This window comes from Pseudorasbora parva, chromosome 12, assembly GCF_024679245.1.
Source record: "Pseudorasbora parva isolate DD20220531a chromosome 12, ASM2467924v1, whole genome shotgun sequence".
In the NCBI taxonomy this organism is placed as follows: domain Eukaryota; kingdom Metazoa; phylum Chordata; class Actinopteri; order Cypriniformes; family Gobionidae; genus Pseudorasbora; species Pseudorasbora parva.
In genome coordinates, this window is record NC_090183.1 from 2,659,168 (window position 1) to 2,686,884 (window position 27,717).

A 27,717-nucleotide genomic window follows, 5' to 3' on the forward strand; every position below is an offset into this window, starting at 1 on the left:
ACAACTTACACAGATAATAACTGATGTGTCAATCTCCAGCTCATTGTCTCTGGCTCTGTTTTTCAGACAGTGCAGAGAAGAACGTTCCTGCCATGCCCGGATCCCCAGTGGATGGAAAGACTCATTCTAGACCAACCGTCTCCGCCATGCCCCCTCTGCCCTCCATCAACCCCAGCGGACCTCGTCCGGCCGCCTTCTCCACCACAGCATGTGAGACTCCGCCGAACCTGTGCTGTTACCGTGGCATTAGTGTGTCCCATAGGATGCCTGCATGCAATTGTGTTTCACTTGACCTTCCATTTCCAGAGTGATGAATAAACCAAATGATTGCAGATTAAGGCTTCATTGATGTCATTAACTCCTCCCCCTAATGTCGTTCCACACCCGTAAGACCTCCGTTCATCTTCACACACAGTTTAAGATATTTTATATTTAGTCTGAGAGCGTATGCAAGTGTATGCACACTATACTGTCCATGTCCAGAAAGGGAATAAAAACATCACGGGTGTGGAACGACATTGGGGCGAGGAGTTAATGAATTAAATTTCATTTTTGGGTGAACTAACCCTTTAAGTCATGTGTGGCATACTAGTTGTTTGAGATTTTCATTGTGGAAGATCTGTGTACTATTTTTATTTGGTAGTGTATACTGAGAAGTATTCCCTCCTAATGATAAAGCTTTCTACTTAAGGGAACACTCAAGCGTTTTTAGAAATAGGGCTTATTCAACGTCTTTCCTACATTTAGATATGTGGGCAAATGCATTTTTGTCTCAGTGCATGCAGTGTTTTAGTTTGGCAGGGTCGCCGCTAGCTTAGCTTAGCATAATGAATGGAGTCCTATGTTGCCAGCTAGCATGTCCCGAGTAAAAGTGATCCAAAAAAAAAAAAAACACCTAATTACTTGTGGTCTGCGTATTCACAACGAGTACAAATAGCGATGCAGATTAAGACTAGACGATTTCCTAGGCAGATATTAACTTGAGACTATATTAGGGTGAAGCACAGGCGAAGCAGAGCTATCACGCAACACAACCTATTTTTCATACAGTACATGAATGGTGTGATACCACTGCTTTGCCTGTGCTTCACTCTAATATAGTACCAAGTCAATATCTACCTAGGAAATCACCTAGTCTTTATTAAAAGCTGATGAATCAGATACTTAAGCTTTAGTTATCAAATGCATATTGAACAACAACAACAAAAAATATTCCAATGCAATTTAGTACTTACACAACAACATGTGACGACAACCTTTGTGTATGTGCGATTGGATGTCCCAATACTGGTACATACTCAAAACGTTCCCTGTACATACTTTAAGTGCTTTTGTATTTAATTATTAAGCATACATTTATGCAAAACAACTTAATGAGAACAAAGTGATTTTCCCCCACAGGAGCAAACCAGGGCAGTACAGAAACTATAGCAAAAGTGTGTAGAGAACAGGGTGTCTGCTGAAAGAAAGAGTCTTTGTTTATGATTACTGATTGGTAAACTAGTAAAACTGTGGCTTGATGTGTTGCATTTATGGTTGCAATATTTCAGAAATTCTTTTGAGATTATAGGATCATTTATGTGGCAAAAAACAGGGTTATTATCATTAGAAAATATTTAAAAAAATGTGTTATCTGTTAAATGTGTTACATGTGCTTATGACATGTTAAATTTAAACAAAAAATCTGAAATTGATTAAATCTACCTGAAATAAGTTTAAAGCTCCACTGTGTGATATTTTCCCCCATCTAGCGGTGTAAAGGTATATGACCATCCAGTGAATATTAGTTTCTGTTCCTCTCAATTCTGATTTCGTTTTAACTCCTACGGTGGCCAATTTAGTCCAAGATTAACACGGCAATCCCCCTCTTCACATTCGACACGGTGCCATCGAGTGTTAAAACGCGAAAGGCGAAGCTTGAATTTACGAGTATGTCCCTCTTTGGCTACTGTACTTTCAAGATGGAGGGGCAATGTTACGAACTGCTCTGAGACAGAAGGGTTGGAGAGCCAAACGCAGGTAATCCAAAGTCATAGTCCATAAAACACGCAAAAGGTCATACACAGGCAAGCAGTCCGAAAAGGCAAACAAAACAGAAGGAACAGGCAAAAGGGTAATCCACAGAGAAGGCACGAAATCAAAGACCAAGATACATGAAACCAGGGAAACGCTCAGAAATGCAGTTGTGACACTAAACAAGACTTCGCAATGAATGACAGAGATAACCAGGTATATATAGGCAGAGGTAATGAGGTGATGAGACACAGGTGTAAACAGTGAGTGCTAATGAGTCCGGGGAAAGGATTATGGGTAATGTAGTTTGTGATGGAGTGACAGTCTGTGGTGGAGTGCCCTCTGGTGGTGATCACGGGCACTCACACTGATGAATTGTGACAGGCAGCATGGCGACCGGCATTCGAACCCCTCACCCGTATGTATTTTCAATGGCATATTATAAACTTACGAGAATACTTTATTACTTGAAAGAAGTAAATATACATTAATGAGCACATATATTTTTGAAAGAACTGAGAAATATATGTGTTTTTAGCTAAGAATAAACTAAAAAAGTAGTGTAGCTTTAAATTGAAGCACTAAAATAAATAACTGGAGATAAATAAAAACTAAAACTGAAAAAAAATTAATAACCTAAACCTAAATAGTAAAATTAAAAACTGAAAACAAAATAAAAGCTCATATCATTTTTTTATTTTATTTTTAAATTTAAAACTATAAATAACCCTAAAACCCGATAGTGTTTCCAGATAATTTCTTACATTGTATCTGCATTGTCTGTTTTGTGCAGTGACCAATGGGATGAATCATTCCCCGCCGATGCTCAACGCCGTTCCATCGCCGCCTCAGCGCTATAGCAACGGCCCGTCCTCATCATCTTCCTCCTCTCTGGCCAATCAGCAGCTTCCGGCCACCTGCGGCGCGCGCCAGCTGAGCAAACTGAAGCGCTTCCTCACCACGCTGCAGCAATTCGGCAACGACATCTCGCCCGAGATCGGAGAGAGCGTCCGAAACCTGGTGCTCGCTTTAGTGGTACGTCTGCGTGCATGTTAGCATGAGCAGAGTTCAGTCATATGTGGAGCGAGTTAACTAGAAATGTGTCTCTTTTCCCACAGAATTCCACCGTCACCATTGAAGAGTTTCACTCCAGACTGCAAGAAGCCACAAACTTCCCCCTGAGGCCGTTCGTCATTCCATTCCTAAAGGTAGATGGCCAATAAATCGTCATTTACTCAGCCTTGTGTCGTATCCCAGCGAACAAATTACTATTAAGTTATGAAAAATGAATGTAGTTTTTTTTAAATGTCTCAAAAACCAAGTTTAAGGAAATATTCCTTTGTATCTCTGAACATTTTGTAACGTTAAAAAAAAAAAAAACATTTCGTGAATGATCTAGAAATAATGTATTTCTGTTAATGTTTTAAGAACATAAATAAAGACCGGATAACTTACTAGAAAACAAACGTTCTATTAACACCAGTCTTAATTTGACCTTCCATAATTTAAGGCCTTAAAAAATGTCTTAAATTGTACCAATTAGTTAAATTCAACATCATGGCATTAAATTAGGGCCCTATGATTTCTGTGATGCAGGAAATTTGGATGAAATTGTAGAATTTATTCATAAAAATGGAATTTACTGTATAATGTGGAATATCACGGAGTTTGTCAAATTTTGGATGAAAGGAACATAAAGGGACAGGTCACGCAAAAATGAAAATTCTGTCATGTACTCGCCCTCATGTTATTTCAAAGATTTCATAGGACCCTAAATTTAATTGCATGCACTGCAAAAAATTATGTTCTTCCTCCGGATTTTTCTTTTCCAGCACAAATTCAAAACATCCTTAGATCAAGACACAATTAATGACATGCAAAATGAAAAAATCAAGTGTTGTTTCACGCTTAAGACAAGAACAAATATCTGTCATCGGGTATGAACATTTCTTGCTTTTGAATTAAATAGATTTTTATCAACCCATTGGCAGATATTTGTTCTTGTTTAAATCATTCCCAAGATTTCTTATCTTAAACTTTATGCAATTTTTTTTTCAATAGCTTTTTAAAGAGTTATGGAGATCTGTTATGTTCAAACTTTAAAGTGTCACTAATACAACTCACTGTGTGATAAGACGTTTACATTTAGGGAACATCAATTTTTTCCTTACATGTTCTTTAAATGGTCTTAAAAAGGTCTTACTGGAAGAACTTTGGGAGAACGTTGCTAGAATGTTAGGCAAAGTTGAGAGAGTGTTCCCTGTTTTAACTCAAAAAAGACAATGAAACAGTAGCTGGTGATATTAGTGATAAAACAGCTGTGTGAGAAAAGGGATGCTGAACCGAGAAAGTGGAAGGTATCTTATATTTCCTTTGGTAATTTATGGAGACTTCCGAGAATTCCAGGCGGTCGGAAGTGTGAAACACGACTATAAACCGCTGCAGGTTGTTTTACGGGGCCTGCGCAGCATATGGAGCTCGGCAGCGGTTAACACAGTTGTCCGGGAATATTTGCCGGAGCAAAACAACAGAACGGGAATGACAGGCGGCATATGTGAGAGCAGGGCGAAGTTAATCATGAACAGAGATGTTTGTCGTACTTGTAATAAAAACTAGAGATTCTTGTCCTCGTTTAGAAAACCTTTTAAAGCATTCCAGACCCTTTTCTTCGGGTATCATGTTTAATTCATTCTGTGAACACAGAGTTGTTATGATTATCACCAGAACTGAATTATACCGTGATTATTATCAGTAAATATGACTAAAATCAGAGGCATTTGTGTCATTTAATACAAAGCACAGAGACAGCTGCATTTATCCATGCTTTATTTAATCACGATTAAACACCATTTACTAATACAAATTCATCACTAAACCACATTTGAACTAAAACTAGCCATATTTAAAATACTTATTCCATTCTTGAGCCCCCGTTCAAAACACCTGTGACCATACCTAGTTTTAAAACGGCTAATGATATATCTTTGCCTAGTTTTCTAACAATGTTTCTTACTTACCCTAGAGAAATATGTATTAAAATATGGAGGAGCTCTTTTATTGATTATCGTGTGTATTTTTAGTTTAAAATGTGCTATTCTGCTTTCTATGGGTAATAAATCAATATGCCTAAAACGGGATACATCAGCATGTGTAAAACTACTAAAACCTAAAACCAGCCTTTCTCTAACTTATCCAAAAGACAAATCAGACATTAAAGAAATGCATACTCAAAATTACATTGCATTAAACATGATGCAAGTCCTTTTAAATTGTTTATCCAGAAAAGGAACATATCTGGCAAAAAATTCTAGCATTAATCTTACCTAAAGTTTTCACAGCATTACTTAAATCATTGCCAAGGACACATCCGAAATAATTAACAGCCGTTCGGATCGATATTACACAATCCCCTACCTTGATATAGACCTTGAACAGTTTACTTTTAGACTCTAATCATTATTAATAATTGTTTCCTCAGAGAGAATCCCATCAATTTCTATATAAATCATAAATTAGAATATCAGACTTATTATAAATTTGACTATTTGTGAACGAGTCATGGCACAAGAATAAAAAAAAGTCTAATTTTACTTCTGAACATTCCAGTGCTCAAGTATTTCCATAACAACACGAGCCGCCTGGAATGAAGAAAATGATCAGCATGATTGATATTCAAAATGGAAGGCAAGCGGTGCTTTGTTTATGTTCTTTATTGGGTAGTCTTGTCTTGGGCTGCATCCAGAATCACATGCTTCCCTACTGTATAATAGGCCAAAAACAGCATGACAAGAAGTATGTCCGAATTCACAGGAGTCATAAAAAGAGTAGGTAAAAAGCTCCCAGATGACCTATGGACTGCATTTATACAGCGCTTTTAAACAGACCCTATGGCCATCCAAAGTGCTTTACATTTTTGCCTCACATTCACCCATTCATACACCGACGGCGATGTCAGTCATGTAAGGCACCATCAGCTCGTCGGGAGCAGCTGGGGTTAGGTGTCTTGCTCATGGACACCTCGACACTTGGTCAGGTGGAACCGGGGCACCTATAAAAGTGTGCATTTGATGGACACTTTACAATCCCATGAGGCCACAGGAGAGGATTTATGAAGGGCAGAGACGCTGGTTGGTCATGTGATAATGACAACATGGCGAATGTAGTATGTCAGGATTACAGTCTAATACTACTTTTTAGTGGTTGTGAAGTAATCACTTGTTCAAAATAAATGCCTACTCAAGAATGTGATTTCGGATGCAGCCTTGGTTTCCCTTTTTGAATGATGAATATAGACTATTGATTCCTGCTGATCGTCGTCTCCTAACAAGCACATGCATATTTTCTCATCCTTTCCTTTTCCTTTTCCTTATTTATTTATTTATTTTTAAAGTTGATTGTTCATTGAAGTGGTCCATGACATTTTGTCGCACTTGAACCCCCAATACACAAAAAACGTACTCGATTCAAGAAGTTTATGTGTATAAATAAGAAAAAAGGAACAAATCAGTCCCTCATGGGTCAATTTGACTCCCTTAGGAACGAATGTAAACAGAAAAACTTAAAAATGCTCAATTCAAACTAAAATGTTAAAATGTTACCAAAAATATATTTTATAATCTGTATCTGAAAGCGTTCTGAAGATAGACTGACTTTAGGATTAGAGGAACAGCTCATTCTCTCCATAAGAGCTATAAGAGTCATCAAATATCATCTTGTATCATAATTTTCCCACAAGAGGTCGGCAGAGACACCCAATGTGAGCTATTCTGAGCTGAATTAACAGGGTTATGCATGAAATTGCAAGTTATTTAGAATTTAGTTTGAAAGAATGTGCTTAGGTTATATTATTTATTAATCAAATTGAGTCATTTAACGGTCAATAAAATAACAAAAGATCTAAAATAAAAATGCATTAAAAAATAGAAAAAAATATCAAAATGATATGAAATGTTAAAAAATTAAGCAGAAGTATGAGGGTTAAGCTTTGGTGGCCGCTGATTCTTTGACGTTGGCTTTGTGTGTCCGAGCCTTTACTGAGAGAAAGAGATGTGTATTAATTTCTGCGGTGTGTATTTGTGTATAGTGTATTTTCCCCTTGTGTGTGCCAGATGTTTAAACAGAGCAGTCTGATATCCTTCATATGTTCACGTCAGTAATCAAACTCACATGCTCATCATATGAGAAACGGGTCTGTTTTGTTTCATCTTGGCGATTGTTTCTCATCCGCCTGTGGCTGAAGTGTTTTCATATGAAAGATTTATGGACTATTTTGACGAGATGTTGGTGAAACTGGCGGTCTGCAGCTTTAACAGCGAGCAGAACACGCAGTGACGCTGAGCAGATGCCTCGGGCGCAGGCTGCTTTGAGTTTTCATCCGCGTCGTGGCTCCTCCGAGTCTGTCGAGGAAGAAATCTTTTTGACCTTTATCTCCACTCTTATCAGGAAAAATGCAAAAAATGTGGTGGTCATTGATTAGTTTAGACCACTTAAAGGGCTAGTTCACCCAAAAATGAAAATTCTGTCATTAATTCCTCACCCTCATGTCGTTGGACACCCGTCAGACCTTCGTTCATCTTCACACACAGATGAAGATATTAGTGTTGAAATCCGATGGCTCAGAAAGGCCTTCATTGACACCAATGTCATTTCCTCTCTCAAGACCCATAAAGGCACTAAAGACGTCGTTACAATTACGTCGTTTATGAAGGTATGAGAATAGTTTTGTGCGCAAAAAAACGAAATAACGACTTATATAGTGATGGCCGATTTCAAAACAAAGCTTCGAACTGTTATGAATCAGTGAATTGATTCATGAATCAGATCGTCAATGTCATGGGATTTCAGCAGTTTGACCCGCGATCCAAATCATGAATCGATTCACTGATTCATAACAGTTCGAAGCTTTGTTTTGAAATCGGCCATCACTATATAAGTCGTTATTTAGTTTTTTGAGCACAAAAACTCTTCTGGCCTCTTCATCAATGATTGTAGAGCCGCTGTAGTGAGATGGGCTTTGTAACGACGTCTTTAGTGCCTTTATGGGTCTTGAGAGAGGAAATGACATTGGTGTCAATGAAGGCCTTTCTGAGCCATCGGATTTCAACACTAATATCTTCATCTGTGTGTGAAGATGAACGGAGGTCTGACGGGTGTCCATCGACACTAGGGTGAGGAATTAATGACAGAATTTTCATTTTTGGGTGAACTAACCCTTAAAGAAAATGCTTTCAAAGTGAGTTAGATTAGCAATTTTCCATCTAGTCGATGCTTGTCATGCAGCCAGATTGAGCGTCCTGTCCTCCACACAGGCCAACCTGCCGTTACTGCAGAGAGAGCTTCTGCACTGCGCCCGCGCCGCCAAACAGACTCCAGCCCAATACCTGTCCCAGCACGAACACCTCCTGCTCAGCACCACCGTCCCATCTCCGGCCGACTCCAGCGAACTCCTGCTGGAGCCCAATGACAGCAGCAAACGGCACAGTCCTAACCGGTATGAACACGCAAACATGCTCCAGATATAACACCTACAAAACAGAACTACATTAGTCATTATTGTATCAGGGGCCGTATTCAGAAAACATCTTAAGGCTAAAAGTAGCTTACCGATTTAGAAGACACTCTAAACAATAATGTACGAGTCAGTCCTAATTTTAGGACTCCCTACATTTTTGCTCTAAGAGTATTTCACTAAGCATTTTAGCACTAAAACTAGTGAGAGAGAGGACCCACCCACAAGTATTATTGGAATATGTTTTAAAAGAACATCATATTTCAATGGTTTGATTCAAAATTGTATATTTATTTTACATTATTGTAAAATTGTGTTAGTTGTTTTGTGAAATTTACCAGCAATTTCTAAGTAAAAATTGTTTTAAAGTAAATCCTGTGTGTTATAATGGATTATTTACCATTGTGCTTCGATATATAACATGGAACTGAATGGTTACCATATTCATATACCATGGTATTTACTGCAAGGTCGAAAAATCATAGTGTTCCTACTTATTTTGTTATTAATTCCTCCAGAAGTAAAGAGAATGGTTTTCACGAGCGGCCTCCCGCCTCCCTGGAGCCTCCTGCCAAACGAATCTGCACAATTAGCCCCGCCCCCAGACATAGCCCCGCCCACCCGCTCCAGCTCCCCGCCCAGATCCACCCGACTCCGCCCCCTCTGCAGCATTACGCGCTGGATGACATCAGCACACCTCAGCTGTACAGAGAGCCGCACCGCATCCTGGAGCTGCGGGAGCTGAAGGATCGGCCAAGGCTGCCAGGTACGGCTCCTCCTCATGCAACCTGAGCTTCAGGATCACCTTTAGACTACCTGTGATTCCTGGTGTGTGTGTGTGTGCCCTTGTTTATATTACATTGTGTGGGCCAAATGTCCCCATAAGGATAGTAAAACCTGAGATCACCAGCCAGTAGTCCCCACTTTTCAAAAGGCTTATAAATCATACAGGATGAGTTTTTTTGATAAAGTAAAAATGCAGAATGTTTCCTGTGATGGGTAGGTTTAGGGGCTGTGAGTGTGTGTGTGTGTGAGTGTGTGAGTGTGTGAGTGTGTGAGTGTGTGAGTGTGTGAGTGTGTGAGTGTGTGAGTGTGTGAGTGTGTGAGTGTGTGAGTGTGAGTGTGAGTGTGAGTGTGGTGGGTAGGTTTAGGGGCAGTGTGTGTGTGTGTGTGTGTGTGTGTGTGTGTGTGTGTGTGTGTGTGTGATGGGTCGGTTTAGGGGCAGGGGGAGTGTGTGTGTGTGTGTGTGTGTGTGTGGTGGGTAGGTTTAGGGGTAGGGACAGTGTGTGTGTGTGTGTGGTGGGTAGGTTTAGGGGCAGTGTGTGTGTGTGATGGGTAGGTTTAGGGGCAGGGGGAGTGTGTGTGTGGGTGTGTGTGTGTATGTGTGTAGGTTTAGGGGTAGGGGGAGTGTGTGTGTGTGTGGTGGGTAGGTTTAGGGGCAGTGTGTGTGTGTGTGTGTGGGGTGGGTAGGTTTAGGGGCAGTGTGTGTGTGTGTGTGTGATGGGTAGGTTTAGGGGCAGTGTGTGTGTGTGTGATGGGTAGGTTTAGGGGCTGTGTGTGTGTGCGTGTGCGCGTGCGCGTGTGCGTGTGCGTGTGTGTGTGCGTGTGTGTGTGTGTGTGTGTGATGGGTAGGTTTAGGGGCAGGGGGAGTATAGGGGGATAGAATGTACAGTTTGTACGGTATAAAAACCATTATGTCTATGGAGAGTCCGCACACAGATAGTAAACCAGACGTGTGTGTGTCGTGATTTTCAGGCAGTAACGGAGGCTACCGCGAGGAACCCGTAGACCACAGACTGACGGAGAGAGAGTGGGCTGAAGAATGGCGGCATCTGGATCATGTGAGATTGGATTTATTAATAATTCTTACCGAAAAGTACTGTGCTGACCAGTATTGCCACAGTTACTTTGAAAAAGTAATCTGATTACTGATTAATCCTTTAAAAAATAACTTAATTACTTTACAGATTACTTGATTTTGAAAGTAACTAAGATTACAAGTTACTTTATTAGTTACATTCAGCAGTTTCCGACAACACCCCTGCCGCCTCAACACAGAAATGACGACCCTTTTTTGCCAACACTCACTTTATAGGAAGTGCATTTTTAACAGTAACGTCAACAATGTATCTCCTGACATTTTAAGTTGAAATGAAAATTCTCCCCGAGATGCAATAAAAAGCAAAAATATATATTTGTAATTTTTTTACTAAGGAAAATGACTAAAATAGTAACTCAAAGTGACTTGGATAAGTTACTTCAATCTGATTACTGGTTTGGAAATAGTAACACGTTAGATTACTCGTTACTGGAAAAAAGTCGTCAGATTAGAGTAACGTGTTACTGGGATCACTGGTGCTGATACCATGGTAAAGTAGTGGTATTAGACGGTGAATCTCACAAAGCCTGTCAAGAACAGCCTGGCTTTGTATTTCACTTGAAAACCACGAATAAAATAAGAGATTTAAGTTATTTTACTATAATTTCCTTGTTTACTTTTGATCGTTTGTTTTGCTCTTTTACTTTTTTCTTTTATACTTTGGTCAAAACTTTGGTTGTGTTTAAATGTGCTCTATAAATTAACATTGATTGATTGATCATTTAATTTCTATGATGATATTTATTCATATTTTGAAGCATTAATCATTTTGCTGTTTTTTTTTTTATTCTATATTTTAGTAATTAAACTTATTTCATGTTTGTCTCAGATTTATTTCAATCAGTAACTTTTTTTGAATAAGTTTAGTTGGTAATAACTGATTTGTTTTAAGAAATTGTTATTTTATTTCTGTATTTATATATTTTTAGCGATTTTGCATTGTACAATTATGAAAATTATGAACATTCTCTGATGAAACTCTCATTATTGTAATGCAAAACAATTTAATTCTCAATACTTTAGTTTAATGCAAAATTGTATATCATTTAAACTCAAGTATTTTATACATCATGATTGTATTTGTTATAATGTCTGTAAATATATGATGATTTAAATAAGCAATTTTTACAGTCCTGAAAATTTAATCAGAATCATAATGAGAATAAGAAGCAAACTCAAAAACTAAACATGCAGTCATGAGAGTTTGGGAAAAATGTGTTAAATTCACCCAAAAAAGGGTTAGTTCACTCAAAAAATGAAATGTCTGTCATTAAATCCTTTCCCTAATGTCGCTCCACACCCGTAAGACCTCCGTTCATCTTCACACACAGTTTAAGATATTTTATATTTAGTCCGAGAGCGTATGCAAGTGTATGCACACTATACTGTCCATGTCCAGAAAGGGAATAAAAACATCATCACAGTAGTCCATATGAGACATCAGTGGGTTAATTAGAGTCTCTTGAAGCATCCAAAATACATTTGGGTCCAAAAATAACAAAAACTACGACTTTATTCAGCATTGGCTTCTCTTCCGCGTTTGTGTTCAATCCTCAAATAAAGATTCAAACGGTTATGAATCAGCAAATTGATTCATGATTCGGATCGCCAATGTCACGTGATTTCAGCAGTTTGACACGCGATCCAAATCATGAATCAATTCGCTGATTCATAACCTGATTCATTTGGACCCAAATGTATTTCTGATGCTTCAAGAGACTCTAATTAACCCACTGATGTCTCATATGGACTACTGTGATGATGTATTTATTCCCTTTCTGGACATGGACAGTATAGTGTGCATACACTTGCATACGCTCTCGGACAAAATATAAAATATCTTAAACTGTGTGTGAAGAAGAACGGAGGTCTTACGGGTGTGGAACGACATTAGGAGGAGGAATTTAATTTTTTGGTGAACTAACCCTTTAAGTGTGTTAAATCTTTATAGTCTGCGAGATTCACCTGGTAATACCATGGTAAATCAATATTGCAATCATAATATAATATAATTGTAATAAATGTTTCTGTCTCGGGTTGTAGGTGCTGAATTGCATTGTGGACATGGTGGAGAAAACGCGGCGTTCGGTGAGCGTTCTGCGCCGCTGTCAGGAGTCGGACCGCGAGGAACTGAACTACTGGCGGAGACGCTCCAACCCACACGACGAAATACGCAAGAACGGGAACGGAAACGGGAACGGTCCCTTCAGCAAGACACACAGCCCTCTGTCAGGAGAGGGAGTCAACACAGGTGAGGCGTCATTTACTGCTCCAACTTCACTTTGACCTTTCAAAGCACAGCCACGTTTTGCAAAATTGGGATTTCATCAAAAATGGGATAAATTATATTTATATATACTGTACACAGATGATCTCTTCATCACGGCTCCTGTTAGTGGGTGGGATATATTAGGCAGCAAGTGAACATTTTGTCAAGTTGATGTGTTAGAAGCAGGAAAAATGGGCAAGCGTAAGGATTTGAGCGAGTTTGACAAGGGCCAGATTGTGATGGCTAGACGACTGGGTCAGAGCATCTCCAAAACTGCAGCTCTTGTGGGCTGTTCCCGGTCTGCAGTGGTCAGTATCTATCAAAAGTGCTCCAAGGAAGGACCAGTGGAGAACCGGCCACAGGGTCATGGGCGGCCAAGGCTCATTGATGCACGTTATATTTATTAAACTTCACTGTACTATTCAAAGTCATTGACATGTTAGAGTGTTATTTATCACAATAAGCCTCCAATATAATGACAAGAAAAAAGAAAAAAACCCGAAACCATATAAAATTCAAGGTTTACAATTAATTTGTTGAATCTATCTAACGCAGTCAAATAAGGAAAGTAACAAAAAAGAGTAAACTATCAAATCGGTGCATATATCAAATAATTTTTTTTATTAAAAATAGAGAAATTATTTTTATAATTGAATTGTGACCTCAAGAATCGAAATTTGATGTACCAAAATATATATATATATTCATTTTTAGCTTTTGTTCAGATTTAGTTTTTACTTATTTCCTTTTAGTGCCTAAATTTATTTCAGTGAGTTTCAGTTTTAAAAAGTTTAACTTTTTCCATCTTATATTTTATTTCAGCTTAATTTCAATTCTTTTTTTTTTTTAAATAGCTTTAGATTTTAATTAACAGCAATAACCCGTCCACAAGCCACAACTGTACAAATTTGTTACAAATTATATATATTTTAAAAATAAAACAGACAAAAGTAATATAATACTTATAATATATAAACACTTTAAAATATATTATTATAACACTGTTTAAAAAAAAAAACACAATCAGGAATTTATAAACAGATAGAGTTTGAGAGATGGATTGAAATTTAAGCTCATTTGGAGAGTTAGAGGAAATGATTCAGAATTTAAACCCCCCTAGTGCTGGTGATGGTGAACTGCAGTCGTGTGTGTGTGTGTGTGTTTGTGACATATGAGGACACAAATGTGTATAATGCCATGGGTATGACACAGGTATTACAGGAGAGGGTGAAATATGAGGACATTACCCATGGCCCCACTTTTCAAAAGGCTTATAAATCACACAGGAGGAGTTTTTTTAGAAAGTAAAAATGCAGAATGTTTCCTGTGATGGGTAGGTTTAGGGGCAGTGTGTGTGTGTGTGTGTGTGTGTGTGTGTGTGTGTGTGTGTGTGTGTGTGTGTGTGTGTGTGTGTGTGTGTGATGGGTAGGTTTAGGAGCAGGGACAGTGTGTGTGTGATGGGTAGGTTTAGGAGCAGGGGCAGTGTGTGTGTGATGGGTAGGTTTAGGGGCAGTGTAAAGGGATAGAAAAAACGGTTTGTACAGTATAAAAACCATTACGCCTATGGAATGTCCCCACATTTCACAAAACAAACGTGTGTGTGTGTGAGCCCGCTGATCGAGCAGGTGTTGTGTATTTGAGTCCAATCCGAGGGAATGTCGTCTCAGACGCTGCGCTCCTCAACGCCATCTGTCACCAAACGCTGCCCAAGAATCACCAATCTCGTGCTTCCACATCCGTCCCTCCTACATGCATCGGATGGTAATTTGCTGTAATATATTTGTTTTTGTCTCACGCAGACTCTCAGAGGGATCTCCCCCTGCGCTCCGGCTCTGGCTACGTGCCTGACGAGATATGGAGGAAAGCCGGTAAGGGCGGCAACCCAGATGCACCCTGGGAAACCTGTTTTCTCCCTGACCACCTGTTCCTCAGTCATGTTTTTCAGTAATCACTTTCACAAATGAAATGAGCTCTTTGGTCAGTGTCTTGTATTATTACAAGAAAATGCAATGCATGAGACAATGAGATCAATTCAAATCGCATCAGTGCAGTTAAATACGTGATATTACTGAATATGAAGTGTCTTTTAAAAATGAATGAATGAATGAATGAATGACAATTTTATTTTGAAATATTACAATAATAAAAAAATATATATATGTGTATACTCATCAAATATAATATAAACACAACAAAAAATCAGCATAATAATCCTGTTCGAAAAGGGATCGGTAGAAGCCCTAGGCTTGTCAAGACCTACCCCCAGTTCATTACAAAAAAAACTAATTACAATCCAACAAGATGAATCAAACATACTATTTAAAAAATATACATATTTAAAAAGACAAACACACTACTTTGACATTGACTTTAGCTAAAGTAGGACAAACAGAAACGAAATTCCAGCAGCATTAACAACTATTTTAATTTATCACTATCATTTTACATCTGTACTTATAAAAAAAAAAGGCAACATATTTACATTTTGTTTAATCGAATTGTTCTGACCATTCCACTAAAAAAGCACCCTGCAAATCGAAATAAACATACTTTTAAGCTCTGTCCAAGCCTTCTCGTCTCAAAATCAGATCCTCTCTTTAAAATCTGAGAACAGTTGTTGTATGTTACCTGGCTCGCAAATTTTTTATTTTTTGCTTTATAGATTATCTGTGCAGATTTATAATCAACCGTATCATTAAACTTTAGAGTGTGCAAATTTAAATACAGTAGGTTTGTAAGCTCATGGTAACCAACTTTCTTTACTATCCTAATTGCTCTTTTCTGTATTGTGCTTAAAGGGTTAATTTCACCAAAACATTTAAATTCTGTCATTAACTCCTCCCCCTAATGTCGTTTCACACCCGTAAGACCTCCGTTCATCTTCACACACAGTTTAAGATATTTTATATTTAGTCCGAGAGCATATGCAAGTGTATGCACACTATACTGTCCATGTCCAGAAAGGGAATAAAAACATCATCACAGTAGTCCATATGTGACATCAGTGGGTTAATTAGAGTCTCTTGAAGCATCCAAAATACATTTGGGTCCAAAAATAACAAAAACTACGACTTTATTCACCATTGGCTTCTCTTCCGCGTTTGTGTTCAATCCTCAAATAAAGATTCAAACGGTTATGAATCAGTGAATCGATTCATGATTCGGATCGCCAATGTCACGTGATTTCAGCAGTTTGACACGCGATCCGAATCATGAATCGATTCTCTGATTCATAACCGTTCAAATCTTTATTTAATCTAATTAACCCACTGATGTCTCATATGGACTACTGTGATGATGTTTTTATTCCCTTTCTGGACATGGACAGTATAGTGTGCATACACTTGCAGACGCTCTCGGACTAAATGATGTTTCTTAAAAAACTAAGTTCGGGAGAAGCACGTGCAAATGATCTACCTAATCATGATGTCATTCCAACCAGCTGTCAACAATCAGTAATCATCATGTCTACCAATCAGCTCAAGTAGAGGATCACATAAATAGCCAGTCAACTCACCAATGTTCCTTGACAAAGTTTGCAGCATTCTGGCAGGTCACTTTTTCTACCCACGCTGTCAACATGGCTCCACACGCTGCTTGAAGCTATGCTACAATGCTACAAAACTTTCCTTACAAATTCCTAAGCTATTTAAAGCCCCTTTTGGCCGCTTTTCATCAGCATTATTTCAAACCAATGGCTCCTCAACATCACGGTAAAAGAATTCCTGTTTTTTCCAAAGTGTAATGTGGTCTTTGCCACAATTCAATCAATGAGGAGTCAATTGTTTGAGCAGCGCTCAGACACTGTAAAGAGTGCACACTGCACAGACTTGCAGCAGGACAGCTACAACAGCTCCTGTCCCAAGAAATAGAAATGTATCTTAAATAACATAGTTCCGGCACGCATCAAGCTTTGTTGTGATCTTGCTGCCTCTGTGTACAACAGACAGAAACTTGTCACACACAAAGTGCATTTGCCGTGGTGATGAACAATAAATTTACTCGCTCGCAAAGCGAATGAATGTATCGTGAGGCTAAGTAACTTAAATGTTGACAATACAGCATAATGATTATTTAAGCCATCTTATATTTTGGAGACAGAAACATACATCACATCTTCCTAATTGTGATTAAACTTTTGAATGTGGCGCCGTGTTGCGTTCAGAATATTACAGTTTCAGAGCATTTACAATCAATGTATGGTGCCAAGTTCTTATGAACCAGGACTGTTTTCTTTAATGTGATTTATATTGTAATGTTGTATGCTAAATTTAATAAGAGTTGGACCCAAATGGGTCTCTTTCAAAATAAGAGTCCCATTATGGTTTTACAAACATGCTTTTCCATTTTGTTCCATCTAACTTTTTCTCCACCACAGAAGCAGTGATGTTCCATCTTCTCCCACAGGAGCTCAGTTTCTCTGGCTAATTTCTCCTCTGCCATAACAGTGCTATTCTCTCTGCTCCCACAGGAGCTCAGTTTTCTGGCTAATCTTTTTCTCCTCCGCGCCACAGCAGCGCTGTTATCTCTGCTCCCGCAGCAGCTCAGTTTCTCTGGCTATTTTTCTCCTGTGCCACAGCAGTGCTGTTCTTTCTGCTCCCACAGGAGCCCAGTTTCTCTGGCTAATTTCGCCAGTATCCATAATAGTGTGTTTCCTTTTGCTCCCACAGGAGCTCAGTTTCTCTGGCTAATTCCTCCAGTGTCCATAACAGTGTGCTTCCTTCAGCTCCCACAGGAGCCCGGTTTCTCTGGCTAATTTCGCCAGTATCCATAACAGTGTGTTTCCTTTTGCTCCCACAGGAGCTCAGTTTCTCTGGCTAATTCCTCCAGTGTCCATAACAGTGTGCTTCCTTCTGCTCCCACAGGAGCTCAGTTTTTCGGGCTAATCTCTTCTCCACTGCTGTAGCAGTGCTGTTCCCTCTGCTCCCACAGGAGCTCAGTTTATCTGGCTAACCGTTTTTCCACTGCTCCCACAGGAGCTCAGTTTTTCTGGCTAACCGTTTTCCACTGCTCCCACAGGAGCTCAGTTTTTCTGGCTAACCGTTTCTCCACTGCTGCAAGCAGTGCAGTTCCCTCTGCTCCCACAGGAGCTCGGTTTCTCTGGCTAACCGTTTCTCCACTGCCAAAACAGTCTTGTTCTTTATGCTTCCGCAGGAGCTGAAGAAAATTGGTCCTACCCATTGCAATGTTTGAGAATGAAATTTATCCATCTGACGAAGATCCTCTACAGCATCCCACAGCTGCAAGGAGCACCACAACCCAACAAGACACCGTGACTGAATCTCCAGCAACACAGCGTGGCCGCCGGCCCAGCCGAGCCACATCCCGTACACCGAGACGCAGAGGCTTGCCATCGCCTCCACCTTCAAGACATCCACCATCTCCAGCTTCCTCCTACTCCTCAGTACAACCTACGATTCCAGCAATAGAGAAATGGACCGTACTAGGGTTAAGACAAGTGCTAATCAGTGTCGAGGATAATTTTTCCAGAAGAATTAATAAAGCCAAATTATACAACCTGTACGTGTCACTTCAAGCAGCTTCTCCATCTCCAAAATCCACTCCACCTTCCAAAACTACAAACAGATCAAGGAAACATAAGGATCCGAACTCACGCTCTCAAAAGACCCCTTCTCCCACAGAATTGGTTCTTCCTCGAGCACCAGGCCACTGCAGCAGGCCCTCAGCTAGCCCGGGCCGCGCCACAGTTCCAGCCACCGCTGCCATCGTCGCCGCCACCCAGCCCAACTCATCTCTCCGCTCCGCCGAGCCAGAGACCGTGGGTGTTTTCCAGCATTGCACCCCAGGTTACAATACCAGTTTCCTCTGCCCCAGGCAATCCTTTAAGTGTAAGTACGCTTCCGCCAGCAGCTCAAGCTTTGTATCACAGCCTTTTCCTGTCACTTTTTCTAACCCCTTCCCTTGGCCTGCAGCCCCACCATCAAACTCTAGCGCGAGGCTGCCTCCGCTAGCGGTGCAGGCCCAGCTGCTTTTTGTCCTCCTTAGCTTTCCTCTTTCCCCTTTTTCCCATTCCTTCTTTGTCGGGGACCGACTGAAACGAGAGGTTGCCTCCGCAAGCGGTTTTCGGCCCCTGGTTTTCTATCCGCCTAACACTTTTTCCCAAACTAGTGCTCCATTCACTCTGTTTTCTGCAACACAGATGCCCTTCCCGCCGAATTCTACAGCCTTGGAACTGCCCCCTGTCGCCAGCAACATTAGAGCACAGATCCTCACAGAAATTCAGGCCGTTGGCGCCAAAGGCGGACCCATTCCCATTCCCAACCCCAGTACCAAAATATTGAGAGCTAATATTCCCATAAACCACCCATTGAGACCCCTCATTGACGCTTCTCTCAATTCCATCCTTCAAGCTGTTTCCCCCAGAACCCTTCAATCCTACCTAACTGCATGGAAGTGTTTCAAGTCTTTTCACTCCATATACAAGCTGAATTTTCCAGATTATTCTTCGCTTACCATCACTTCATTCATATCTTATCTCAACAGCACCAAGAACCTCCAAGTCAGCTCCATCAAGGGTTATCTAAGCGGAATTCAATTTTTTCACAAACTTGCGTTTGGTCTGCCCTCTCCAGAAATATCCAATTCACAAACATCCATGCTCATCAAAGGCATCCAAAAGACTCAACCCACCCACCCAGACGCCAGACAACCAATAACTCTAGATATACTTACCAAATGTATCTCCACCCTCCGCCGAGGATACCACTCCACCAATACTGCATCCGCACTCTGGATGCAATGTTCATATTGGCTTTCTTCGGTTTTCTCAGAAGCTCAGAAATTACCATCACATCCACCTTCAACCTAAAGCTTCATCCTACAATTTCAGACCTAGCAGTGCTAGATAACGAAACAATCTCTTACTTCATCAAACAAAGCAAGACGGACCAAATGAAAAAAAAGGGCATTCCATTTACATTTTCAACCTTCCATCACCAATCCAGCCGTATCAATCCCTTTTAGCCTACCTTCATTTCAGAAGTTCGCAGACTAAACTTTTCTCTGAACCACTCTTCACAGACGATGCTAACCGCCCTGTCACACGTTTCTGGTTCCAAAAACACCTCAAGTCTATACTGATTCTATCCGGCATCTCAGCAGACAACTTTTCTAGCCATTCATTCCGCATAGGTGCAGCAACCACAGCTGCTCAAAAAGGTCTCTCCCAGCACCAGATCCAAAAACTTGGTCGCTGGTCGTCAGAGGCTTTCAAGAGCTACATCCGCTCCAATCGCTCCCACATCAAAGAAGCCCAACAGACCCTCATCAGCTAAAATTGTTTCAGCTTCAGCTTTTTCCATACACTCAATCCTACAGGATCACCACATCCGCTCCATTTCAACATCACCAAATTCACTAAGTGAATCAATAATATTCACTGCCGTAGCAGCATCTCTCTAGTTACTCCCGCAGGAACCCACCTCAAATTTCCACTGCCACAGCAGTGTTATCTCCTCTGCTCTAACAGAAGCTCAGTATTCCCCATCCAGCTGGCTGTCACTGCCGCAGCAGTGTTATCTCCTTCGCTCAAACAGAAGCTCAGTTTTTCCATCCAGCCGGCTCTCACTGCCACAGCAGTGTTATCTCCTCCGCTCTAACAGAAGCTCAGTATTCCCCATCCAGCTGGCTGTCACTGCCGCAGCAACGCTATCTCCTCTGCTCTAACAGAAGTTCAGGATTCTCCATCCAGCTGGCTGTCACCGCCGCAGCAGTGTTAACTCCGCTCAAACAGAAGCTCAGGATTCTCCATCCAGCCGGCTCCCACTGCCGCAGCAGTGTTATCTCCTCCGCTCCAATAGAAGCTCAGTATTCCCCATCCAGCTGGCTGTCACTGCCGCAGCAGTGTTATCTCCTCCGCTCAAACAGAAACTCAGGATTCTCCATCCAGCTGGCTCTCACTGCCGCAGCAGTGTTACCTCCTCCCCTCTAACAGAAGCTCAGGATTCTCCATCCAGCTGGCTGTCACTGCCACAGCAGTGTTATCTCCTCCGCTCCAATAGAAGCTCCGTATTCCCCATCCAGCGGGCTCTCACTGCCGCAGCAGTGTTATCTCCTCCGCTCTAACAGAAGCTCAGGACTCTCCATCCAGCTGGCTGTCACTGCCGCAGCAGTGTTATCCCCTCCGCTCTAACAGAAGCTCCGTATTCTCCATCCAGCCAGCTTTCACTGCCGCAGCAGTGTTATCTCCTCCACTCCAATAGAATCTCAGTATTCCCCCATCCAGCTGGCTCTCACGGCCGCAGCAGTATCTCCTCAGTTCTAACAGAAGCTAAGCTTTCCATCCAGCTGGTTCTCACTGCCGCAGCAACGTTATCTCCTCCGCTCTAACAAAAGCTCCGTATTCTCCATCCAGCTGGCTGTCACTGCCGCAGCAGTGTTATCTCCTCCGCTCTAACAGAAGCTCCATATTCTCCATCCAGCCGGCTGTCACTGCCGCAGCAGTGTTATCTCCTCCGCCCCAATAGAATCTCAGGATTCCCCATCCAGCTGGCTCTCACTGCCGCAGCAGTATCTCCTCCGTTCAAACAGAAGCTAAGCTTTTCCATCCAGCTGGTTCTCACTGCCGCAGCAGTGTTATCTCATTCGCTCCAGCAGAAGCCCAGTTTCTCCAACCGACTTTTACTGCAAACAGTGTCATCTCCTCCGCTCCAACAGAAGCCAGTTCCTCCACCCAAAGCCTCCACTACCACAGCAGTGATACCGCCTCAGCTCCCGCAAGAGTTCCGTTTTTCCATTCAACTTGCTCGTACTGCCGCAGCAGTGATCTCTCCATAGTTCCGCAGGAGTTGAGGTTCTACTTCCAACCCGGGGGTTTCAAAAAACAAGTTAAAACGGCTCGTCCCCACGGCTGCAGCAGTATCGACAACTCCGCTCTCGCAAAGCCCGATACTCCACCGAAACCCGTTTCAATACCACAGCAATGTCGCCATCTCCTTTCCCACAGGAGCCCAATCGTCCATACAAATGGTTCGTTTGGATAGTTGGAAAGCAAGTTGAAACGTCTCGTATCTTTGCTGCAGCAGTTACAGTCAATTCCGCTCCCGCAGGAGCTCTGATACGCCCTTCCAAAACCCGTTCCACTGTCTCAGCAGCCTCACCGTTCCCTTACAGAGAGCCTAATTCTCTGTACAACTGGGTCTTCGGATAGTTTGGGAAAGCAGATTCAAAGGGCTCATCTCCACTGCCAGCAGTATCACCAACCTCACTCCTGCAGGAGTTCTGTTCCTCCATCCAAACTAGTCCCACCACCACAGCAGTGTCATCTTCTCAACTCCTACAGGAGCCTAATTCTCTGTACAGCCAGCCCATTGGATACGTTCGAAAGCATGCTGAAACAGCTCGTCTCCACTGCCACAGCACTGCTATCTCCTCCCGCCTACAAGCAACCACCCCCAGCTGACTACCAACGAGTTTCACCCGTCTGATACCACGACCACCAAAACCTCAGAAAATAATGATCAAAGATCTCCCGATCCAGTAACTAACCCCCCTTCGATCGGCACAGCACCAGTTCATGCTCTGCAACTTTTGGGGGGCATCAACATCATTTACTGGCTGCTGTCCTATGCTAGTAGCAATTTTTTGGGGGAGTACTTTGGGTTCGGGCCAAATACCGAGCTCGGAGCCCTCTCCTCGGACAGCACGCCAAATACGCATACTATTTATTCTATCTGAATTATTTGTAAGTGTGAACTCGTGAAATGATGTTTCTTAAAAAACTAAGTTCGGGAGAAGCACGTGCAAATGATCTACCTAATCATGATGTCATTCCAACCAGCTGTCAACAATCAGTAATCATCATGTCTACCAATCAGCTCAAGTAGAGGATCACATAAATAGCCAGTCAACTCACCAATGTTCCTTGACAAAGTTTGCAGCATCCCTCCACCACCCCTTCTACCTCACACGCACCTGGTTAACTTTCCTAACCAGAGATACGGGGGGAGTACTTTGGGTTCGGGCCAAATACCGAGCTCGGAGCCCTCTCCTCGGACAGCACGCCAAATACGCATACTATTTATTCTATCTGAATTATTTGTAAGTGTGAACTCGTGAAATATCAAATATCTTAAACTGTGTGTGAAGATGAACGGAGGTCTTACGGGTGTGGAACGACATTAATCATTAGTCATTAATGACATAAATGTCATTTTTGGGTGAACTAACCCTTTATGGTTTGTAAGGTGGTTTTGCCCCATACTTTAACACAATAATTAAAATATGGCAAACATTCAGCTAAGTTGTGATTGATTTCTGTTAAATCACACACACTCTTGATGAATATGTCATTCGTGTCCTCAGAGGAAGCAGTGAATGAGGTGAAGCGGCAAGCGATGGACGAGGTGCAGAAGGCCGTGGCCGATGCCGAGCAAAAAGCCTTCGAGATGATCACAGCCGAGAGAGCCAAGATGGAGAAAACCCTCGCCGACGCCAAGAGGAAAGCCACGGAGGACGCCATTCAGGTCATCAACGAGCAGGAAGACTCCAGCGAGGTGAGGCTCGCTGACTATAGCAATGCATTCAAACTCAGTCCTTCTTTTCTAGCCTCCTTTTTATGCACATTAATGCAGACAAGAGTGCCGTGAGCCTGACCAAATCAACATTGCATTATTATTTAAAACAATTTTAAATCAAAATTGGGTGCTAAAATAACAAATAGCACTATTAGTGGGCATATATTAAATATACAGACATTTACAGTATTAACTAAAATAGTAAATTACAATATTATACACTATTGTTCAAATGTTAAGGTTTTTAAAATGTTTTTAAAGAGGTCTTTTCTGCTCACCAAGGCTGCATTTATTTGATCAATTATACTGTAAAAAAGTGAAAAAGTATTACAGTTAAGCTGAATTTATCATCATTACTCCAGTCTTCAGTGTCACTGATCCTTCAGAAATCATTCTCATATAAGGATTTGATGCTCAACACACATTTATGATCATCAATATTTCATATTTTTGTGTAAACTGTGATCCATTTTATTTTTCAGGATTCTTTGATGAATAGAACAATTAAAATAATTTTTGTGCTTAAAATAAAATAAAGTCTTGTATAGTGATGGGCCGATTTCAAAACAAAGTTTCGAACCGTTACGATTCAGTGACTCGATTCATGATTCAGATAGCCAATGTCATGTAATTTCAGTAGTTTGGCGGTTTGACACGTGATCCGAATCATGAATCGCTGTGCTGAGAATTTTTTGGGGGGTGAACTAACCCTTTAATATTGTTTTATATTGTAATTATGCCACGGCCATTAATTCATGCGTCTCTCTCTGTCTGTGTTGATCAGTGCTGTTGGAACTGCGGTCGTAAGGCCAATAGTTTTTGTGCTAAAAAATAAATAAATAAATAAATAATGACTTATATAGTGATGGGCCGATTTCAAAACAAAGCTTTGAACGGTTATGAATCAGTGAATCGATTCATGATTCGGATCGCCAGTGTCTCGTGATTTCAGCAGTTTGACACGCGATCCGAATCATGAATCGTTTGGGGGGTGAACTAACCCTTTAATATTGTTTTAGATTATAATTATGCCACGGTCATTAATTCCTGCGTTTCTCTCTCTGTCTTTGTTGATGTGCTGTTGCTACTGCGGTCGTAAGGCCATTATTTTTTGTGCTAAAAAACAACTACTAAAAAACGACTTGTATAAGCCCCTTTCACACTGCACGTCGGACCCGCAATATTCCCGGAGCATTGCCGGGTCGCCTTCTGTGTGAAAGCACAGAAGGCGGGTTCGACCCGGGTCGGGGACCTAGTAATATTGCGGGATTCGACCCGGGTCGGGGACCTAGTAATATTGCGGGATTCGACCCGGGTCGGGGACCTAGTAATATTGCGGGATTCGACCCGGGTCGGGGACCTAGTAATATTGCGGGATTCGACCCGGGACGAGCGCTGTGTGAACAAAAGCCGAAACTAATGCCGCAACGTGTATGTAGCTATCATGCGACTCCTAGAGCTTGTTTCTTCAATAACACAACCCTGCAGTGCCAGAAGAGCTCGTCGGTGTTTTAAACGCAGAGAGTGTTCGTATACAAAAGAAACTAAAATTAAACAAGCAGAAATGTGAGCAAACTGGACACAAGTCGAGACCACGGAGCTCCTTACTATCCGCGCTGAAGCTGAGATCGCTCGCCATTACACGTCACATCAGGATGTCACATGTCAACTCGACCCGGGACCGTTACGGGTTGTGTGTGAAAGCGCACATATTACGGTATTTCGCTGGCAGTGTGAATGGACCAAATCTAGCGGCCCGGGAACAAATGCCGGGTCGCATTATCCGTGTATTTGCCGGAATCTCAGCGTGAAAGGGGCTATAGTGATGGGCCGATTTCAAAACAGCTTTGAACCGTTATGAATCGATTCATGATTCGGATCGCCAATGTCTTGTAATTCAGCAGTTTGACGGTTTGACATGCGATCATGAATCGCTGTGCTGAGAATTTTTTTGGGGGTGAACTAACCCTTTAATATTGTTTTATATTGTAATGATGCTACGATCATTAATTCATTCCTGCGTCTCTCTCTCTCTCTGTGTTGATCAGTGCTGTTGGAACTGCGGTCGTAAGGCCAGCGAGACGTGCAGCGGCTGTAACGCGGCGAGATACTGCGGCTCATTCTGTCAGCATAAGGACTGGGAGCGACACCATCTGATCTGCAGCCCGGGCCTCCAGACTCAGCCCAAACCCATGTCTGCTCTGAGTGCACGAATCCTGGCCAAAACTCCCGAGAGCGGCCCCGTCCTGGAGAAAACCTCCACACCCTCCACACCACCCACACCGCCATCCTCCTCCACCCCAGACGCCGGCTCACACTAGCACACCCAAACCACCAGAGACCTTTCCACTTCTGGACACACTTTTGGCATCTTCTGCTGATTCGGTGCAGATCTCCTGCCGCACAAACTGTTGACAGTGTTACGTTTGTTGGCTTGTTCGTGTGTTTCTGTACATATCAGAGCAATATAAAAGTGATGGATTCACCAAAGCTGCAGTCAATGCTGTGACATCGGTTTATCATTATTATACGACAATATTATCAGAGTTAAGATGGAGAATCGGTACGTCGTGCACTGTATGCGAGTGTGTGTTAATCTCCGGTTTTGATCAGGGTCCGTTTGTACAATCATCACATGTGAAATCCGGTCGCATCAACATTAAAAACTCTACAATCTCAGGAGGATTTTATGTACATAATTAATATTTGTTCCACAGTCTGTTTCTGCACTGCATAAAATGCTCTTCTTATTTAGGATTTTTTCCTGGTTTCCAGTCCAAATATCTAAATATTCTTAAATCAAGATTAATTTACTAGATAAGTAAAATGACATATATTTTTGCTTGTTTTCTGGGGGAAAATATCAAAATGGAGTGAATTTGGCTTAAAACAAGAAAATGATCTGCCAATGGGGTGAAGAAAAATAATCGTATTTCTGTTTGGGACAGAAACAAGAAACAAGATTATTTATCTCACCGCATTTAAGCAAAACTCACTTCATTTTGATTTTAATTTTAAGAAAACTGAAACATATCTTGTCATTTTACTTATCTAGAAAAAGCATCTTGAAGTAAGAATTTTTAGATATTTAGATTGAAAACAAGACAAAAATACTACGTAAGAAGAGCATTTTTTGCAGTGTTCTCTTATTTCCACATTGATGTCTTCATCTACACAAACATGTTGATTGATTTTTTTCATAATCAAGAGAATCTTTATTTTGTGAGCTACTCTGTGACATTCATTTTTTTTCTTTTTGAGAATTCTTGAATATTGGTATGAAGTAGATATTAAAAAATAAAGACATTAGCGTGGCCTCGGCTTCGACGGTCGTTGTGTTTGATGGATATTCTCGTGTTATGGATATTTTGTAGATTGATTACATTGTGGAAAAAATAACAGGTTTGCTGTTATCTATTTATAAGGTGTATTGTTATTGCACTGATTTTTATAAATGTAGGGTCAGAAGAATGATATGCTAAACTAACAGATTTAAAGCAGAGTTCATGTACAGAATGATGATGCATTCATATATGCCAGTTTAGCTGCATAGGAAAAACTCATTCCATATAACTAATAAATAAACTCACATCACTATTATAATAAAATGTTGAATATTTAAACCTGAGGTGAATAAATTACAAGTGTTGAATTTCAGGAAATCTTTTAAGTGCGTAAACATTCACGAAATGTGTTATGATGAGATTTAGTGAGAGGAATTAGAAATAGGGGCATCTTACCCAGTTTGACCATGTTTACCATACTATAGTCTCTCACACACACACATGCACTCTCACACACACTTTCTCTCTCACTCACACACTCAAACACTTTCTCTCACACACAAACATGCACGCTCATTTACACACACACACAAACACACACACTCTCAGACACAAACACACACACACAGAGAGAGAGAGAGAGAGACGCACATACTCTCAAACACTTTCTCTCACACACAAACATGCACGCTCATTTACACACACACACACACACACTTTCTCTCTTACACACAGCCAACACACACACACACTCTCACAAACACACACACTCTCAAACACACTTCCTCTCTAAATCACACACACTCTCAGACACAAACACACACAGAGATAGAGAGAGAGACACACACATACTCTCAAACACTTTCACACACAAACATGCACGCTCATTTACACACACACACACTTTCTCTCTCTTACACACAGCCAACACACACACACTCACGAACACACACTCTCAAACACACTTTCTCTCTAAAACACACACACACAGAGAGAGAGACACACATACTCTCAAACACTTTCTCTCACACACAAACATGCACGCTCATTTACACACACACACCCACCCACACACACACTTTCTGTCTCTTACACACAGCCAACACACACTATCAAACACACTTCCTCTCTAAATCACACACACTCTCAGACACAAACACACACAGAGATAGAGAGAGAGACACACATACTCTCAAACACTTTCTCTCACACACAAACATGCACACTCA

The 27,717-nt window shown here is 41.2% G+C and overlaps 1 protein-coding gene across 3 annotated transcripts in view; it reads left to right on the top strand.

Annotated features, from left to right (window-relative positions):
• cbfa2t2 (CBFA2/RUNX1 partner transcriptional co-repressor 2) overlaps positions 1-26,525 on the top strand; it is a 67,315-nt gene extending 40,790 nt beyond the window's left edge. For 2 of the 3 annotated variants that reach the window (XM_067458755.1, XM_067458757.1), the window contains exons 2-11: positions 67-210; positions 2,807-3,048; positions 3,132-3,221; positions 8,322-8,503; positions 9,040-9,287; positions 10,277-10,362; positions 12,444-12,651; positions 14,469-14,537; positions 22,993-23,183; positions 25,253-26,525. In XM_067458755.1, coding sequence (XP_067314856.1) covers positions 67-210; positions 2,807-3,048; positions 3,132-3,221; positions 8,322-8,503; positions 9,040-9,287; positions 10,277-10,362; positions 12,444-12,651; positions 14,469-14,537; positions 22,993-23,183; positions 25,253-25,525 — 1,733 coding nt within the window. In that variant the 3' untranslated portion in view covers positions 25,526-26,525. The remainder of the gene's footprint in view (positions 1-66; positions 211-2,806; positions 3,049-3,131; positions 3,222-8,321; positions 8,504-9,039; positions 9,288-10,276; positions 10,363-12,443; positions 12,652-14,468; positions 14,538-22,992; positions 23,184-25,252) is intronic. The other variant, XM_067458756.1, reaches the window with a different exon arrangement.
• Positions 26,526-27,717: the final 1,192 nt, after the last annotated feature.